Source organism: Harpia harpyja, chromosome W (genome assembly GCF_026419915.1).
Source record: "Harpia harpyja isolate bHarHar1 chromosome W, bHarHar1 primary haplotype, whole genome shotgun sequence".
Taxonomy (NCBI): Eukaryota; Metazoa; Chordata; class Aves; order Accipitriformes; family Accipitridae; genus Harpia; species Harpia harpyja.
This window is the reverse complement of record NC_068968.1, coordinates 17,921,754-17,938,811: the sequence shown is the minus strand read 5'-3', so window position 1 is coordinate 17,938,811 and position 17,058 is coordinate 17,921,754. Positions and strand designations below refer to the sequence as shown.

The following is a 17,058-nucleotide window of genomic DNA, read 5'->3' as shown; positions in this document are numbered from 1 at the left end:
TCATCCCTCTGTATTTAGCATTGTTGCGGCCTCACCTTGAGTACTGTGTGCAGTTCTGGGCCCCACAGTTTAAAAAAGATGTTAAGGTCCTTGAATGTGTCCAGAGGAGGGCAACAAAGCTGGTGAAAGGGCTGGAAGGCATGTCCTATGAGGAGCGGCTAAAGAATCTGGGTTTGTCTAGTTTGGAGAAAAGGAGGCTGCGGGGTGACCTCATTGCTCTCTGCAGCTTCCTGAGGAGGGGAGTGGAGAGGGAGATGCTGATCTCCCTGGTATCCAGTGACAGGATGCATGGGAATGGTTCAAAGCTGCATCAGGGGAGGTTCAGACTTGACATTAGGAAGCATTTCTTTACCAAGAGGGTGGTCAAACACTGGAACAGTCTTCCTAGAGAGGTGGTCAATGCCCCATGCCTGTCAGTGTTTAAGAGGCATTTGGACATTGCCCTTAATAACATGCTGTAACTTTTGGTCAGCCCTGAAGTGGTCAGGCAGTTGGACTAGATGTTTGTTGTAGGTCCTTTCCAAATGATCTATAATATAATATAATAGTATTCATAGCAAATCTCTAGAGACTGCAAGCAGATAAGGAGCCTGAATCTTTTCAGATCTGCATCTGTGATATTACCTTTATAGAAATAGTAAATAATATTAAGAAGTTTTTGATAGAAACTGTTAGCATTATTATCTGACAGAAAACAAAACTGACACGTTCAGAATTAACAGGAACACACAAGGTTCTATACCGTAAGGTAAATTATTTGGTAGTTATTCTAATTATCCAGTGGATGTTAGGAAAAAAAAAAAGTAGTAGCACTTGTTTCAGAAAAAAAGTCAGTAGATCTTTCTGTGTCAAATTCATCTCTAGTGCAACTCTAATGAAGTCAGCCGTGTTTCATAAAGGAAAATTTGGTGCACTGACAACATATATGTATACTCCTTATGTATCCTTTTGAGTAAAAAATTAAAATAGATACAGCATTACATACTTTACTGAGGAATAAAATGAGTCACAGAAGAGTATAACTCTCAGTTTCACTGTAATGTGTATTACACGGTCCCTTTTCCTTTAATTTTAACATGTGAGCCTATAGCTCTGTATACTTACATCTCCATCTAGTGGCCTCTGATCAGCACAGTCCCTGGTTGGGCTAATGTCCTGCCTCATCACCCAAATAGGTTCTTTTGGTTCATCAGGGGTATAAGGAGAACGAACAGTCCTTGTCTTCACTTCCTCAATAGCTTCTTTAATATCTTTGATGGCCAGTGATATTGCATCCCTTTTTTCCTTTCTGCACCTCTGTACTGACTCTCCTGAGTTGGCTGTGGCCCTAGAGCCAGGTGACAGTTGACCATTGCTTTCATGCCCCCTGCCAGGGAGAGCATGAGCATGCTCCAAGCTCTGCTCTGCCTCTAGCATATCTTCAGCAGCCTTGCCGAAGCTCTGAGAGCTCATACTCTGTTTCACCTCTGCCACAATCTGATCAATATCTTCCTCTTTTTCATAGCTGTCCATTCTTGGATATGGAGCAAACTCTGCCTCTTTCTCAGGGCTGTCCGACTCTCCATCAGATCGTTCATCATAATGGTGAAGGCGGGCACCAAGAGCTTCCTTGCGATAGTTGTCAGCTTCCTCCCTTTCCCACTCATAGAGCTGAAGCCCCTCCCTAACATCAAGGTCCAGCACATCCCCTATCTCCTCATACACATGCTCCTGCTGCCTATAGTCAGCATAGGGCTCAGCATACCGCTCATCCTCTCCTTGGTGGAGGGGCTCATGAGCGTAGACATAACCTGAGTATGCTGCATTCATGGCTTCCTCATGTTCAGTGGAGTAGAAATGTACATGATCAGGCAGTGTTCGATTATGAACAGTCTCAGTGTGCTCTGCTTCAGCATTTTCTGTGTACTCCTCAGACTCAGGCCTGTACTGCATTGCATATGTACTCTCATCCTCATTCCCCTGTACTATATCTACATCATAGCCATCCTCTGCTGTGGCTATAACATCCCCTTCCACCATGTCCATGTGATAGTGGAAATCACTCTCAGTGCTGGCTGATCGAGCTAGCATCCCTTCTTCTTCCTGCCCAGACGGTACCCCTTGGTTGCTGTTTCTGTGCCTTGAATAGCAGATCACAGACCGTTGTTCCTCTTCTACCTGTGAGTGCTCCAAGTCAGCTTCCACTGATTCATTCATATCTTCATTTGCTGGCTCTTCATTCACCTCCACCTCAGATGGTATGACCAAATGGTTCATGGAAAGTTCTGGTGTGTGGGCCACTTATTCTATAGACATTCTGTCTACCAGGACTAGAAAGAAATTAAAAGAGTGGTGTTATTAAAAAAACCCAAAACACAACCACAAACAAAACAGTCAAACAAAAAAGCCCCACAATGTGGAGTCAACAAACAACCCCAGAGTAGCAAAAGGCACCTTTGCTTCTCCAACAGACAAAGTTTTGGCTTCATCAGCTCTGAAGTCAGAGGACAACCAGCACAACAGCATGACCTTCCAAAGCAAATTGATTTCTACCAGCACCATTCGTTCAGAGATGGGACCACAATTCCTTTGAGAATTGCAGTTTACAGTTTTATGGACAAATTCTCTGGGAAAGAATCCACTATCTCAGACCAGTCCAAGAGGTGCTTCTATGGACAGGCCTGACATCTAGACAATGCAGACAAGATGCACATCAAAGCAACTGACTTTTACCAGGGGCTCGATTGTGGTAGAGATATTGTGGTAGGATGTGGCAGTGTAAAATGACAAAGAGATTTTATCCCATTGCAGTAGTCTGCAATTGGTCAGATATATGATACCTTTGCAGACTAGACATTTCCAACATGATATCTTCAACTGAGATCCTCATCCTAGGGCACCTTTTAGTCAATGGAGAGAAAAAGACACTTTTAGGGTGCAATGCAAAGTGCCCATTTCTCTTCCCTAGAGAAGCATAAGATAGATAGCTCCAGTATAGACATCTTCATGAAATACATATAAAATTATGCAAAATTACTTCTGCCCCAAATGTCTTTCCTAAAACAGGGAATAGACATTAGAAATATTCATAACTGTGACCCTTGCCACATTGAGACTAGTGAGACATTTTAGTTTTACCAAATGCATTCTGCTCAGAGTAAAAACATCTGAAATGATGACATAATTACAACAGAGGTCTGCCAATGATGATAATTATATACAGCATGGAAATAAGAAGAATCTATAAGAATAACCTATAAGACTACAGCTTATCCTCTAGATGTTTCTCAGAGCAACCAAGTTTACCTAGCTCAGAGGGTACAGCTTTTACCTGCCAATTGCAGCTATTCTGAACCTTGTCCAATGTTTTAAAATGTAGTGTCATAAGACCATCTCATGTATTTCAAGTCTAATCATGTACCCATGAGAAAAATATAATTTTAGCCTGTGGTTTACTACCAAATATAAGGGGGTAGGGGGGAAATGCCTGTCAGAAGACTTATATTTTGATATATAGAATGATGCTATAAAAAGATGCTATAAAATATGTAAGAAACCAATAATAATTAAAAAATAATTCAATGTATAAAATAGTGTGGCAGTACCCCCCGCCCCTCCCCCCACCTGACGGAAATGAAACTTCTCCAGGCAGGGAGGAGAGGAAAAAAAAAAACCAAACCCTAGAGGCCGCAGGTTGAAAATTGAACTGACCAATCCGACACGCGCCAGGTACATGGAAGTGTTGACCTTTCAGTCAATGGGGATTAAAATGACCACAGATCAGATTCGACAAGGGTATAAACAGGGTCCCGCCGGAGGACATTCTGGAAATCAGTCCTCCTTGGAGCAGTGGGTCTGCAGTCAGGGACTCCCCCTTGGGTCAGGACGCCACCCGAGGTAACACCTCAAGGGAGAAAGCCCTTCCCCAACTGAGGGGGAACCCGCCACAGGGGCAAGGGGAGGAGGTCCCACTGAATGGCAGACCCTGCTTCTGCAGCTCTCTGTCACCTCAGGATGCTGGGAGTTTGTTTATTTTTCTGTCCTCTCTATGCCCTTTTATCCAATCATCCTGGGCATGCCTTGGTTAATCCGGCACGATCCGATGGTTCGTTGGATGGATCGTTAAGCTTCAAGATCAAAGAACAAGGACAAGAACAAAGACTTCAAGGACAGCCAACAAGAACTTCAAATGGGTCGGTGGTCGTAAAAGCAGCCCTTCGACTCAAATGGATCCTTCATTGCGCATGATCGGATATAGGCAGTACTATGATAATCAGTTATAATAATTTTTATGTATATGTATACTAATCTGATTAATATGCAATTAGTTATTCTATATAACCTGTTAGTGCTAAAGCTGTGGTATGCACACTAGGTGGAACTATCCCCCGTGCATCCAGTGCTGCAATAAAGAATGCCTGCTTTCTAAAACTCCAAAATGAGTTTCTTCGACCGGCTTTTCAGTATCACTTCAACTGGCTTTTTGGTATCATTTTGGCGACCCAGATTGGACGAGGCTTCTGAGACTCGATGGACGTGGGATCGCAGGACCTCCAGCCAGCACCAAGATTTCTCGGGGAGACCCTTGATCCCGGTTCCCTGGGCTCACAAGCCAAGGCCACTGGTAAGATTTTTTTTAAAGGCATTCTTTTGATTAATCTGGTTCTGGTATTCTGGTCAGGTACTCTTACCTGTAAGCCTGGCTAAGAGAGGTCAGCAAGGAAGAGATATAAAAGGATCCTTAAAAATCTGGTATTCTGGTAGAAGTACTTCTCTGGTAAAGGGTATTCGTCTCGCTGGTTAAAGACAGAGATACCCATTTGGTTTGGTCTCGGTACTTTGATTAAGGCTTTGGGATTTGACTATTGATTTTGGATATGACCTCAGATCTCTGATTGATTCTGTTTGGTATTTTGACTTAGGCTTTGATATTTGATTTTCCGATTTTGATTTTTGTATACTGAAGGTGTTGATAATGGGAACAGGACAGTCAAGTGAACTCCCTAAAAAATCACCTCTGGGGTGTGTTTTAAAGCACTGGAAACAGCTGGGGGGTGTCCCGGGTGGTAACATGCGGAAAGAAGATTTGATTAAATATTGTAATCATTGGTGGCCTCTGTATAAGCTTGATGAAGGGGAAAAGTGGCCTGTGAATGGGACACTAAATTATAACACCATGTTACAACTTATGTTATTTTTGAGACGTGAGCAGAAATGGGATGAAGTTATGTATTGTGATTTGTTCTTTACCTTAAAGAATCATCCTGAGTGGCAAAAGGATTGCGGAATTAATATGCCACCCAGTGATCCTTTTGTGCTATCTTTAGAAAAAGAAGGAAACAAACAGGTGCTGTTTTGCATGTTGTATTGGGCAAAGATGTTTAAAGTTATACGAGCAAGAACGAGAGGATGATACTGAAATGATAATTGGATCTCAAAGGGCCCCACCTAGAGCTGCTCCCAGAAATAGTGATGAAAGAGAGCCCATGAATAGTCCTGTTGCAGGGAGAACAAGAGGTAAACACAGCGAAGTTATTCAAGATCCTCTTCGTCAGGCGCTTGGGACTGAGGATGTGGCAACTATTAAAGTACCCTTTTCTATTGTGGATTTAAATAATTGGAAAGTAGCAGCTGGGAGCTATTGAGAAAACCCTGATCAAACAGCCCACGCTTTTGAAACAATGATTCAGACTCAGGATCCTGATTGGAAAGACATACAAGTAATAATGGATGTACTTTTTGATAGTACAGAAAGAGATATGATCCGGAGGGCTGCTAAAACCCAGGTAGAAGCACAAGTGGCTTCTGGAGTATTATAGGGAACGGTGGAACAAAATTTTCCATCTACTGATCCCAAATGAGATCCTAATAATTTGGCTCAGAGAAGACTGCTAGATCAATATAAAAAATGGGTTCTATTCTGAATCAGAAATGCTATGCCTAAGGCGATTAACATGTCTAAATTATATGAAATTAAACAAGACAGAAAAGAGTCTCCCACTGAATTTCTAAGCAGATTAAAAGATGCTGCTAGGAAATATACTAATCTGGATCCTGAGTCTGAAGAAGGAAAAGCTCAATTGGCTCCTTTATTTATAGGACAATCCTCTGATGATATCAGAAGGAAATTACAAAAATTACAAGGAGCAGATTCTCGAGATTGGGGAAAATTATTAGAAGTTGCTTGGGTGGCATATAGAAATAGAGATGAATTACAGAGTAAAATGAATGCAAGGTTAGTAGCTGCTCTGGAAGTAGGAGCTGGTGTGGGACGAGGCAGAGGAGTTATTCCTCGAGGAAGGGGATGTGGTCGAGGAATGGGACGAGGGAGAGGAACTGGGTTGGGGTCACCAGTGGGATTAAACCAGCCCCTGGGACCGAATCAGTGTGAATACTGTAAACAAGAAGGACACTGGAAAGGGGAATGTCCCCTGAGACCTACAAGGTCACAAGTGATCCCAATTTCTCAGCAAGTTCCCCCTTTCTTGGGAAAGTAGCTGACGGGGACCGGAGGGGAGTCTCCCAGCAGAACTTCTGGTTACAGCTAACCTGGGAGAACAGAAAACTGAATTTTTAGTTGACACTGGAGCCACCTTTTCAGTTTTAAACACCTTGGGGGGGGGGGGGGGTAGTTCTGAAGAAATTAGTGTTGTTGGTGCGACAGGTGAACGAAAGACTAGACCCTTCTTTAAACCTTTGACCTTCTGCTAGGTGGAACTATCCCCCGTGCATCCAGCGCTGCAATAAATAATGCCTGCTTTCTAAAACTCCAAAACGAGTCTTAGAGAGTTTCTTCGACCGGCTTTTCGGTATCGTTTGGGCACAGAGACGAATTTACCTTCCTGCCGCTGAGGCGGGGGCTGCTCCTGCTCTCCCTCCTCCTGCCGCGGCCGGCTCTGGCGGCGGTAGTTGGCCAGGGTTCCAGGCTAGTGCCTGCCGGGTGTCCCCGAGCCATCTGCTGGCTGTTGGGGGCACTGCCGCCAGAAGTTAGGGATTTTTGCACGTCTTTGAGCAAAAGCAAGTAGCGACCCTACCCTCTGCCCCCCCCCCATCGGGTGTATCATTGGTCTATAGTGCTGTTACCAGACGCTCCTCTCCCCTTGGGTCGTATCTATCCTCTGTCACGGCCAGAGGTGGTGGCCTTGACAGCTTATAGTGAGGATGGCTCAGCCCAGGGTTTTATTCGATACTCCACTTCACCCCTTGGTGCCCTTGTATTTTTTGTAAAGAAGAAGGATGGAGACTTGAGGCCATGTGTGGACTACTGGGGATGGGGTGGAAATTGTAATGGAAATACCTTTAAATTGTCGTAACCCATACCACCACCCGAAACACCATCCTGAGCCTTGAAAAGCATGGTCTGTGGCAGCACAGCACCCCAGAAAGAATTGAGTCAGACAATGGGACTCATTTTCCTAAACAACCTCATAGACACCTGGGCCAAGGAACATGGTATTGATTGTATCACATCCCCTATCACGCACCAGCCTCTGGGAAGATTGAACGATACAATGGACTATTACAACTTATACTGAGAGCCATGGGTGCTGGGATATTCAAGCACTGGGATGCAAATTTAGCAGAAGCCATGTGGCTGATAACACCAGAGGATCTGCTAACTGACCTGGCCCTGCGCAAACAAAACCCCTGCCTACTGCAGAAGGAGATAAGGTCCCCGTACTGCACATAAGGAACTGGCTGGGAAAAATGGCATGGGTTACTCCTTTTCCTCAGGGACCCAATTGCAGTTGGTAGGTAATGCGGAAGGATGGGGAACTCCAATGTGTACCTGTGGCAGTACACCCACCCCAACAGGAAACAAAACCTCTCCAGGCAGGGAGGAGAGGAAAAAACCCCATACCCTAGAGGCCGCAGGTTGAAAATTGAACTGACCAATCGAGATGTGCCAGGTATACTGAAGTGACCTTTTGGCCAATAGGGATTAAATGACCACAGATCATATTCGACAAGGGTATAAAGGGGGTCCCGCTGCAGGACATTTTGAGTCAGTCCTCCTTGGAGCAGCAGGTCTGCAGTCAGGGACTCTCCCCTTGGGTCGGGATGCTGCCCGGGGTAACTCCTCGAGGTTGAGAGCCCTCATCTTTTAGGTGAGTGATATGCGCATTTTGCGTCATCATTTTAAATCTTAAGAATTCTTAAGTTGGCTGTGTAGTACTCATTCCCCTTACATCATTGAGCCTGTGGTTTACAAATGTTACTGGAGTTCTAACTAACTTTTTACTGAAGAATAAATCTGAGCTTTAACACCTGTTGGATTTGATTGTGCGTGCCTCTGTAACATTTTAAATTGGCATAGTCGGCAGGATGGTGTTAATAGAGGAATTATTATGGAAGCACGGCTGTAGCCCTTCCCCCCCAGAGATAGAATGGGCAAGGGAGCGGACGCGTCTATTGGAACGAAAGATTGAAATTATGCTGGCACAAGCAAAAAACCCCCCCCAGTATTACCCAAATCCGAAAGTTAATCATGGGTACGGACCCTGAGGATTGGGATGGGGACATCTGGGGAGACTCTGATGAAAACAGCTCTGAAGAGGTAGAGGAATTGGAGGAAAGGGACGTGCGACCCCTTATTAAAACAGAAAGGCACACGGGTCCACACGGTGGGAGCCCCCGAACCACTATTCGCACAACCCCTTGGTCGGGACCCGAACTCAGCGAGTTACAAGCTAAGTTTTCGTGCAAGCTGGGCGAAACCAAAACTGAAGCATTTGTGGAGAGTTTCTTTAATGGGGGAGATCGGATATTGTTGAGTGATGGCAAAGCGAGAGGTTACTGGGGACCGGGAGTGTTCCTGAGTGACGGACCGGTGGGTGATCAGTCGATAACGGCCCGAGTAGCTTACTGGGCTGGGGGTGTGGACCCCAGGGAGAGAGGAGAACCTATTACTATCCGGGTAAAGGGACTGTCGGAGTTAACGGAGGGAGTGCAAAAAGCCGCCTGTGTTCAGGCCATGTATGATAGAGGGCAGCAAGGGATACCGATGACTGCCCCGGTGGATCTCCGCCACCTCAGACCCCTTATTAGAGGTCTGCCGGACGCTTTAAAGATACACGTCCAGTCCGTCAGAGAAAGAATCCAGGGGGCCATTGAACGCAATCAGCAGAACCCCCAGAGGCCGCCCGCGCACGTGATGACCTGGGCGGAAGTACAGCACAGCATAGTAGTTCACGGGCGCGAGATGGGATGGGCGGAGCCGAGCGGTGGCACGGAGGGCAGCAGGAAGGTCCGCCCAGCCGGTTGTAAACCCCGCCCCGAGCGGTCTCGATCTCGCGGGCGGTCGGGTCGGAACTACGATCCCGGAAGGGACGCTCTCTGGCGGAAGGCACCGGCACTGGGGGCAGCCCGAGCCGTGCTGCACGGGCAGTCCACTGACGACATCCGGGAGTGGAATTGCTGGAGGGGAAAGCTAGAGACCAAAGGGAAGCGCCGGCAACCCCGCCCCCTCGGGAAGAGAAACGGGACCCTTTCGCGGCACTGCGAGAGGAACTGGAAGGGCTAATAAACTAGGAGCTGCGGTTTGGGGTTCAGGCCGCCCAGTCCGCATGGTGAATACCTGCCAATGGTCTGCTGATAAAGAGCCTTATATACGCATTCCTGTGGGTCCAAGACGGATAAGTTTAGAATTCTTAATCGATACAGGAGCCCAAATTAGTGTTTTAAGTGAACGACAAGCTAGTGAGCTGGGAATGAAACCATCGAGAAAGGCTATAAACATTATAGGAGTAACAGGGGCGACAGAAAAATGCCCCATAGCTCGAACCCAACTTTGGCTACCGGGGGAAAAAAGAATGACAGCTGTGGAGGTGGCTTTAAGCCCCTATGAGGGAAATATACTGGGATTTGATGTGCTGGCGGGCAAACAATGGTACCTACCCAATGGCAGGGTGTGGAGCTTCGGAGGCAGGGAGGCAGAGGCTATTCATGTGAGAACATTGCAGGTTGCTCCTGCACTACTGCAATCTAAAGTAACCTGTGTCCCTCAATACCCACTTCCAGCCGCGGCCAAATGGGGCATTTCGGAAGTAATTAATGATCTGGAGAAAAGAGAGATCATAAGTCGCACACATTCCCCTTATAATTCTTCTGTTTGGCCAGTCCGCAAATCAGATGGAAGGTGGCAACTAAGAATTGATTACAGGAGATTGAACGGTAATACCCCACCATTAACCGCTGCTGTTCCAAGTATTACCTCAGTAATAACAGCAATACAGGCTGTGGCCCACCCATGGATGGCTGCTTTAGATGTCAAGGATATGTTTTTTATGGTTCCCCTAAGGGAAGAGGACAAACCCCAGTTCGCCTTCACTTGGGAAGGGACACAATGCACTTTTAATCGACTTCCCCAGGGATATAAGCACTCCCCCACTATTGCCCACAATGCTTTAGCCAAGCTCCTTGATGCTGTGGAAGTAGCACTCCCCCATTATTGCCCACAATGCTTTAGCCAAGCTCCTTGATGCTGTGGAAGTACCATCAGGCGTTCACATATATCAATATATAGATGATATCCTCGTCGGTGGGGATAACAAGGAACAGGTAGGGCAAGTGGCTGAGGCCATCTGGAATCTGTCAGTCAAGAATGGGCTAGACGTTCCATCTTCTAAATGTCAAGGTCCTGGACAAGAAGTCAAATTCCTGGGGGCATGGTGGATAGCTGGAGCAGTTGCGGTACCTGACGACACTCTATCAGCTATTGAAAAGGGACAGACTCCAGGCAATAAAACGGAGTTACAACAGCTGTTAGGTACTTTGGGCTACTGGAGAAAACATATACCAGGGTTTTCAGTGATTGCCCACCCTCTCTATGACTTGCCCCGAAAGAATAGGAAATGGGATTGGACTTTGCAACATACGGAAGCCCTTAACACTCTGAAGGATGAGCTTAAGGCTTATCAGAGACTAGGCCCATTGCACCAGCGAGATCCATTAAGGGTGGAATGGGGATTCACTGAACATGCCTCATACTGTGGCGTGTTTCAAAAGGGGCCACAGGGACCAGCTAGACCGTTATTATTCTCTTCCACTGCATTTAAAGAGACTGAGCAACGATATTCAGATTGGGAGAAGGGGGTCCTTTCCCTCACTAGAGCAGTTAAGGAGGCTGAAAAGCTGCGTACCTCACAGGATGTTATAGTACAGGGTCCTTTCCCTCTCTTAAATTCAATCCTCAGTGGGTCACCTCCTCCCGAGGGAGTAGCCCAAAAGGCCACAGTTAGGAAATGGTATGCATACCTAGAAGGGATAAGCCAATTGCTCCCACTAAAGGAGGGTCCGACTAAGGTTTTCAAACTACAGCAACCTGTGAACCCCGATCCGACCTTGTTGGGTCGACCTTATAAACCTTCTCTGATTGAGGAGGCACCCGAATTTGTGGCAGGCTCAGATGTGCAGGGAGTGTGGTTCACTGATGCATCTGCCCATCGAGTGAGATCAAAGTGGCACTATAAAGCAGTGGCATTGGAAATTGGTACTGGGAAGACAGTCGAGGAAGAGGGTGAAGGTAGTGCACAAGTAGGAGAACTACGGGCTTTATTACTGGCCATAGAGAATGGTGCTACCATCATCTATACTGACTCTTACGCAACCTTTAAGGGCGCTACAGAGTGGATATGTCAGTGGGAATCTAGTAAGTGGGAAGTAGGTCGTGTGAAAGTGTGGAGGACAGAGGACTGGCAACGTCTCCTGGCAATAGGGAGATCCCGACCTTTACAGGTGGGATGGGTGAAGGGACATGCTTGGCATAGAACCCCAGCTGCGAAATGGAATCAACAGGTGGACCACCTGGCCCAAATCAGGATGGTCACCAGTGAGAAGGAAGATTGGGATAGACTAGCTGAATGGTTGCATATGAAGCGAGGCCACTCAGGGAAAGCAGGTCTCTATTATGAATGCCTATCTCAGGGTTGGCCAGTGTCTATGAAAACCTGTGAAGCAATTCTCACAGCTTGCCCGCAATGCCAAATAAGGCTTAAGGCTAATCACCCAAACCAAGCTCCGGCCCAGCATATCAGACAAGGCAAGGCTCTTTGGAGCACGTGGCAGGTGGATTACATTGGTCCTCTGAAACCATCCCATGGGAGGAAATATATTTTGGTAGGAGTGGAGGTAGTATCAGGATTGTCTATGGCAACGGCTGTTGGCACGGCTGCTGGAGACCAGACAGTCCAGCCTTTGCGAGAATGGTTTGGTATTCTACCTATTCCTGAATGTATTCAAAGTGATAATGGGTCGAATTTCACAGCCACAGTGGTACAAGACTGGGCGCAAGGGGAAGGCATCAAATGGGTGTTTCACACCCCATATTACCCCCAAGCTAATGGTATAGTTGAGCAAACCAATGGCTTGATCAAAAAACATGCTGATGTCTCACGCCATAACTGGGACACACGTTTACCACAGGCAGTTTTTACTGTTAATAACCGATGGGGAAATTATGGTAGTCCAAAAATTCAAGCATTTGGTCCTACAGGACCATTAAGGGGCAAGGACTCTATACCAGACGACCAGAGACACCAGTTCCCACTGGAGACATATGTGGGCCAACCTGTCATGGTGAAACTGCCCTCCATTGGTATTGTTCCTATGACCTTAGCAAAACCCAGAGGCCTGTATGGCTGGGAAGCCTTAGACGGGAGCGGAAAGACTCACCGCATCAGTCCCCGGTGGATAATCCTAGACTTCTAACCCTGTGACCCGGTTTTAAGACCAAGGCCTAGTTTGAGCTTTTTTACAGGACCATGAAGGAACGAGCCATTCCAGTGCTTCTACCAGTAGTGCTGATGGTGGCAGGCGTGGATGGTGAAGATCTGGATGATAATGTCGTGGCAAAAATGATGGACATCAATATATCGTGAGCCCTTGAGCTCACATGGGAGCAATGTAACAATTATAGTTGGAGGTTCAGATTGGATGGGGGAGGAGGTTATACTCATGTTGTTTGTAGTTGGTCACCAGATGCGACTATACCCTCCAACTAGCCCATGAGATCACAGGGTGGAGTTGGAACGGTACTACATCATGCCCTGAAATTCCATAGGGGGACGATGTATGATACCCAAGAAAAAACCAACAGAGCACTCTAGAACTGAGTTTACAGCTATCAACCTTAGCCAATGCTACATCTAACAATTTGGGGACTCTCAAACAATCGGTTATAACATACTGGTAAAATGACTACCAAAATCGGGCTGTATTGGATTTGATGCTAATGAAAGAGAAGGGTGTATGTGAAGTTTTGTACCTGTCAATGGACAACTGCTGTGTTCACTCCAAATGCGTCAATGTAGCTTCAAGATCAAATCAACAAAAGAAAGTGGTGAGACTCAGAGGCAATTGCTTCTGCACCAGGGTCTAACTGGCTGCGAAAGGTTATGTTACATTCAGATTTTCTTTGATGGGGTGGATGACCAGCCTTCTCCAATCTTTAATAATGCTTGTAGTTATGATTATTGTTATCTGTATTGCAATAATTGTATCAGACACGTGGTAGTGAAGCCTGTACTAACGATTAAGTACACTCCCTTAAAACTGTCCATACACTGGATATTCCTGTGTTCGATATTCCACTTTAATTCTAGACCAGAAGGGAATGATGGCCCACAATGAGCGTCAAATTCATCAGACTGCGCTCCCTTTTAAATTTGGAGGCAAGAGGTGACTGTACCCCACTCCAAAGAAACCAGTTGAATTGTGACTGTGGTCACGGGGTGGATTGTGTGGCAGTACACTTCCCCCCCCATCCCGCCAGCAGGAAACGAAACTTCTCCAGGCAGGGAGAAGGGGAAGAAAAAAAACCCTAAACCCTAGAGGCCGCAGGTTGAAATTTGAACTGGCCAATCGAGATGTGCCAGGTACACTGAGGTGACCCTCCTGTCCAATAGGGATTAAATGACCACACGTCAGATTCGACAGGGGTATAAACGGGGTCCCGCCAGAGGACATGTTGGCAGTCCTCCTCGGAGCAGTGGGTCTGCAGTCGGGGACTCCCCCTTAGGTCGGGACACTGCCCGAGGTAACTCCTTGAGGGAGAGAGCCCTCAGCTTTTAGGTGCGTGATATGCGTGTTTTGGAGCCATCATATTTAAATCTTAAGGATTCTTGAGTCGGCTGTGTAGTATTAATTGTCTTTACATCATTGAGCCTGTGGTTTTATAAAATGTTACCGGACTTCTAACTAACTTTTTACTGAAGAATAAATCTGAGTTTTAACACCTGTTGGATTTGGTTGTGCGTGCATCCGTAACAGTGCCAGATATCATCTTGGGATCAGAACCTCCACTTAATCTTAACACAGAATATAACTCAAATACTCTGCAAAAGTGATTGTTGGATTTGTACCCAAATGCCAACCTCCAGACATAGCCGAGTCCTACCCTTGATAGGAGTGCCACTGCCAATAAATGTATCATTATTTAACAATCCACAATATGGTAAGGGACATCCAGGCAATGCATGGTGGCCAAGCCTCTCTGGAAAAAGACAAGAAGGAAAGTTACGATTTACCATGATAAAAGATAATCTGAATTCCACTGTATGCTTATATGGGCCAGGTAATTAGTCTCTGAGCACCCACACCCTTAAGTCTGGGGATGATGGGTGTGATAGTTACACTGCTAGATGAAATGACAAAACTTTTGTAGGATGTTTCCCAGGATGCAACAGGACTGGATCATATTGGAGGCCCACACTGTCATATAGACACATCAAATCACTTTGGCCTCCAAGTCCCAGAAGGAAGCGGTTGGTATTGGTTATGCAGAACACATGCTCAAAAAGTACTACCTCCCAATTGGCAAGGAGCATGCACATTAGGAGCCATAGTCCCCAATATAACAATAATTGACAAATTGCATGAACAGAGGGGATGGGTGAAAACTCTTCTCAAATGAACCAGGAGGGTTCATAACCCCCTTATAGATCGTCCCACAGGATTCCACAGTTTTGCCAGATGGTTTATCCCTTGGTTTGGAGTTAGTGAATTGGAAAAGGCAATAGTAAATATATCAGCTATAATAGAGGACATTGAAAACAGAACCATTGATGCCATACAGGCATTACAAATTGAAATATCTAGTTTGTCTCATGTAGTGATGCAAAATCGAATGGCTCTTGACTTACTGTTGGCTTCATAGGGAGGTGTTTGTACAATTGTTAATACGAGCTGCTGCACATATGTAGATCAAAGTGGCAGAATTTCTACTGATCTAGCAGAGATTTGGAAACAAACAAAATTCTTACATCAGGTTACGAAGGACAATACGTCCTGGGGATTTGAGGAGTTATACTACAAACTTACCTCATGGCTACCTAATTGGACTTGGTTGAAAAATCTATTCATTATTGCAATAATTGTAATCTGTGTGTGCATCTTAGCCTGTGTAATGATTCAGTGCTATAGCTGTCGTAGTTGAATGTACATGAAAATTAAGTTTGGGTATTGAGGCTTTGGACTTGTAAGTCCAAAGTCTCAATAAGGGGGGGAGTTTATGCCTTGAACAAAGGCAGGAGAAGGAAAATTTTACTGTATCACTGTACTAACAAACTTTTGCTTGCTTGAAAACTTCGAAATTTTGGTATGTACTAATTAGATAAGAAAAACACCTTGAGCTTTGTCAATGGTATGTGTTGGAGGTGCCAACAGACAGGAGGCCTTGGGCCTGATGTGCCTTGGGCCCTGATGATAAGCTTTGAGTTCTGCTGAGTTTTTGTAATTAAAACTTGCCAAGGCCAGTTAACTAGGAGAAAGAGATGACCCACACTGCGTGTGACCAAAGGGTGGGCACTATGTAAATGATAATATGAATATGTATGACTGGAATAATATAAATTTCTGCTTGTTGTAGGTAACAGTGTGCATGATAGGTGGAATGATCCCCCATGCACCCAGCGCTGCAATAAAGAATGCCTGCTTTCTAAAACTCCAAAATCGAGTCTTAGAGAATTTCTTTGACCAGCTTTTTCGGTAACAGTACATACTTGATAACTCTGTAATAGATAAGAGAGAGAATAAAGGGAAGCAGACTGCTTCTAACTGGTTCCTCAGGCTCTAGCTTAGATAAACAGCTTCTGCTTAGAAGGGCACATGCTCAAAGGTCTGGGTTCATCCAGAGGACAGCCCAGAGAGACTACCAACAACCACCAGAGACCTCAGAAGACCACTGACTCTTTTCCTGGAATAAGAAAGAGCATGCACCAAATAGATTAGCATATGTTAAGTAGTTCTTGGAAATCTAATGAATATGTATGTAATGTAAAGATAAAAGCTGTATAGTTTTTGAACACGGTGCGCCACCTTTGCGAAACGATTTGTGTGTGCGCCCAGTACTGCAATAAACAATGCTTGCTTTCTAAAACCTCAAACTGGTCTTAGAGAGTTTTCGTAACCAGATTTTTGGTAACAAGATGATGGACAAAGGATTTTAATCACCGTTCACCATGGCACAGAAGAGATACATCATGTTTTGGCACAGGTGAAGAACGATGGAGAACATAGATGGTGGGAAGCCCTCCTCAGATGGTCATCTATGGCAACAGGCATACATCTCATGCTACATCCCGTTGTGATCTTATTATCACTAACATGTTTATGTTTACTGCTTATAATCATATTGTACTTTAAGATTTGGCTCATGATGAAGCAAATAACTCTAATGCAATCACCCAGGGTATGCATGTTCATGACAGAGGGAGATAAATTCCTCAGACCCAAAAGCCTCCCAGAAAGAATAGAGAACAATTCCAACAAGACATATGGCAATGGGAAGGAACCGATGAGCAGTTTTGGAAAATCCTGAAGCCTTCTAAGAATGGAGATTTTTTTTTTTTTTTTTTTTAGAATGAAAAGATCTAAGTGAGACTTATTTGAAATATGAATTATTTATCTAAGTCTCAAAGGGGGAATTGTTGGAGATATGCAAGAAATAAAACAAAGGATGCTACTTAACACCTGTGAGGAGCTAAAGAGGCACGACCCTGACAGAAGGGAGTACCCAGATAAGCACCAGGGAAACTCTACTGCTGATAAAATCAGAGCTACTTGAACTTTGAGTGAACTATC

The 17,058-nt window shown here is 45.3% G+C and overlaps 1 protein-coding gene across 4 annotated transcripts in view; it reads right to left on the bottom strand.

Moving 5' to 3' along the window:
• LOC128136228 (amyloid-beta A4 precursor protein-binding family A member 1-like) overlaps positions 1–17,058 on the bottom strand; it is a 155,317-nt gene that overhangs the window by 79,821 nt on the left and 58,438 nt on the right. For all 4 annotated transcript variants that reach the window (XM_052775457.1, XM_052775460.1, XM_052775458.1 and 1 more), the window contains exon 2: positions 1,105–2,309. In XM_052775457.1, the coding sequence (XP_052631417.1) occupies positions 1,105–2,256 (1,152 nt within the window). In that variant the 5' untranslated portion in view covers positions 2,257–2,309. The remainder of the gene's footprint in view (positions 1–1,104; positions 2,310–17,058) is intronic.